Source organism: Monopterus albus, unplaced genomic scaffold (assembly GCF_001952655.1).
Source record: "Monopterus albus unplaced genomic scaffold, M_albus_1.0 scaffold24.1, whole genome shotgun sequence".
In the NCBI taxonomy this organism is placed as follows: Eukaryota; Metazoa; Chordata; class Actinopteri; order Synbranchiformes; family Synbranchidae; genus Monopterus; species Monopterus albus.
The window spans coordinates 1,268,549-1,270,870 of NW_018127904.1; the positions used below are offsets into that span (position 1 = coordinate 1,268,549).

Sequence of the window (2,322 nt, forward strand, 5' to 3'; positions counted from 1 at the left end):
GGGGTGGGGGGGGAGGGGGAGGTGGAGGTGGAGGAACTGCTGCTGCTGCTGGAATGGCTGAAGGCAGTCCGTTTAGCACTGGGAAAGGTGAGATGTGCAGAAAAACACAATGGAAAATGCATCTGTCAGAGCAGGTTTAGCTACTTTTAATGAAGTTTAAAATTATTTAAATGAATTACTGGATACCAATTCACTGCAGCTCTGGGGGGTTGTTTTTCTTGTCCATCTTAGTTCTTAGTATAATTTTTTTAACCAGCTGACAAATATGCATATCAACAATCTTCTTCCTGCATTTTATGATCAACAGTTTGTATGCTAATAACCTTGGCTAATATTAAACCTACATGTGCCATTCACTGGTAGTGGAGGGGGTGGAGGAGGTGGTGGAGGTGGAGCAGGCGTATCCCCAACAAAACCCACATGGTTTGGACTGACCGCTGCGCTGTTTCCTCTCGTCTCAACACCCTCCACACCAGAGGATGGCGAGGGCAGGATGGAGATGTCTCCATCCTCCTTCTTGTGGATTTTGATGGTGCCCTGCTTCTCCAGTTCATGAATTTTCTTCTCCAGGTTATTCTGTCGCTGGATGGCCTCATCCTTCTCTTTCAACATCTGCCGCAGTGAGTGTACCTGTGAGCTGGTGTCTTTGTAGACTTCCTGTGTGGGAGAAAGAAACAGAGCCATGAAGCTGATGGAGAGCTTTCTATGACAATGTGTACCACGAGAACTTGTCCTTTATAAAATGACAATTTAAAGGATGAATGTGTATATACAGAATGTGGGTCTAACCCTGATGGACTCGAGCTCTTTGTTCCTTTGCATCAGCTGCTTCTCCAGCTCTACGATCTTGGACATGGCCTCATTTTCCATGTCCTGCAGCTTCTCGGTCATCTACAAGAAAAGCCAGCAAAAGATTACACAACGATGTAAACTCATAGTGATGAAAACATCCATCTCAAAATGTCAAAGTGACCCAGTGGGGTGGAATGTAAGGCACATAACACATAACATATACTGTATTTTTCTGAATTAGAACTAATCAGGTGGATTCAAGTATAATGAGCCTGTGTGTCCATATATATAATGTGGCCTCTTAGTCATGATTAGAGGGAACTATGTATCACCCATCAACGTCCTCATATGTTGGATGTTATTATGTAGCCTTCTGCAAAAGAGGAATGAGCAGAGTAACGAACAGCTGTGAGCTCCTACATGTGACATGTTCTCCTCCAGTTCCTCCACCCGCTCCAGGGCAGCGTTTTTAGTCTCCGCATCCTCCAGAAGGGCTCCCACGTCAAACACATTGTCCAAGTAGGCCTGGATCTGAACCTGCAGCTTATCGCTCTCTGTATGCTTTAATTTCTGGAAAAAAAAATCCACACAAAAAGAGACAGTGTGATGATAAGAGCGAGGCATTCGGGGAGTTTTTTTTTTTTCCATTTGCTGCATTAACGCTGACATCTCAGACTCCGAGGTCAGCACTGATCTCATCTCTGCAGCAAGGCACGAGGCGAGGATTTACAGAACTGACCGATTTTCCTGAAGCAATGGAAAAGTAAATATCGACTGCTTTTCTGTGGCTGCTGTCTCAGGGGTGTTGCAATGACAACTGATTGTATGATCTGGGCTGAGCTGAATGTAAGTGTGGAAGTGTTCTGTCCGTCTGCCCATCTTTCTTACAGCACTATATCTCAACTCACGTCTAAGTAGTCATCCAGACACAGCTTGGTGAAGTCAAACTGTAGATGAACTCTGAAGTTCATGTCCTCCACTGAGTGCACAACAATGTTGATGAACTGCATACATGCCACCTAGGAAATATAAACAGAAACATGAATGCATGACAACACAGCATAAAAACCACAAGATTTGTGATGTTTCATCCCCAAATACAGTATTTTTCAAAAAACTAAAATATATGAACATGCTGAGACCCAATCAAACTGCTGACAATGCAATGTAGAAATGTGTTTCTTAGACAAATTTACAGCTTGAGGTTGTTGTACAATAGCCTGGTTCCTCTCTGAATAGTTTTACACTCATCATTACATCTGTTGCTGTTTAATATTGCTTCCTCTGAGCTCACTTGCCTGAAAGAGTAAAAGGATCGGAAAAATCTAACTAATAAAATCGGCCAGTTCAACTCCATTGGCTGCCTAATGGGAGACTGTGTCAACAGATCAAGAGGAATTTCCTCACACTGTTTAATGTACACACACAGACATGTCATGTCAGACTGACAATGGCTTAATGAAGTTTCCATAAGAAGCTTGGTTGGTCTGTTTGCTTTAAGTGCTGCTGTCAGACAACAGCCGAACCAGA

The 2,322-nt window shown here is 43.3% G+C and overlaps 1 protein-coding gene across 1 annotated transcript in view; it reads right to left on the reverse strand.

The window, feature by feature from the left end:
- fmnl2a (formin-like 2a) overlaps nucleotides 1–2,322 on the reverse strand; it is a 50,254-nt gene that overhangs the window by 9,067 nt on the left and 38,865 nt on the right. The window contains exons 11-15 of the mRNA XM_020594665.1: nucleotides 1,701–1,811; nucleotides 1,213–1,362; nucleotides 790–891; nucleotides 345–657; nucleotides 1–36 (exon numbers count right to left, since the gene is read on the reverse strand). Coding sequence (XP_020450321.1) covers nucleotides 1–36; nucleotides 345–657; nucleotides 790–891; nucleotides 1,213–1,362; nucleotides 1,701–1,811 — 712 coding nt within the window. The remainder of the gene's footprint in view (nucleotides 37–344; nucleotides 658–789; nucleotides 892–1,212; nucleotides 1,363–1,700; nucleotides 1,812–2,322) is intronic.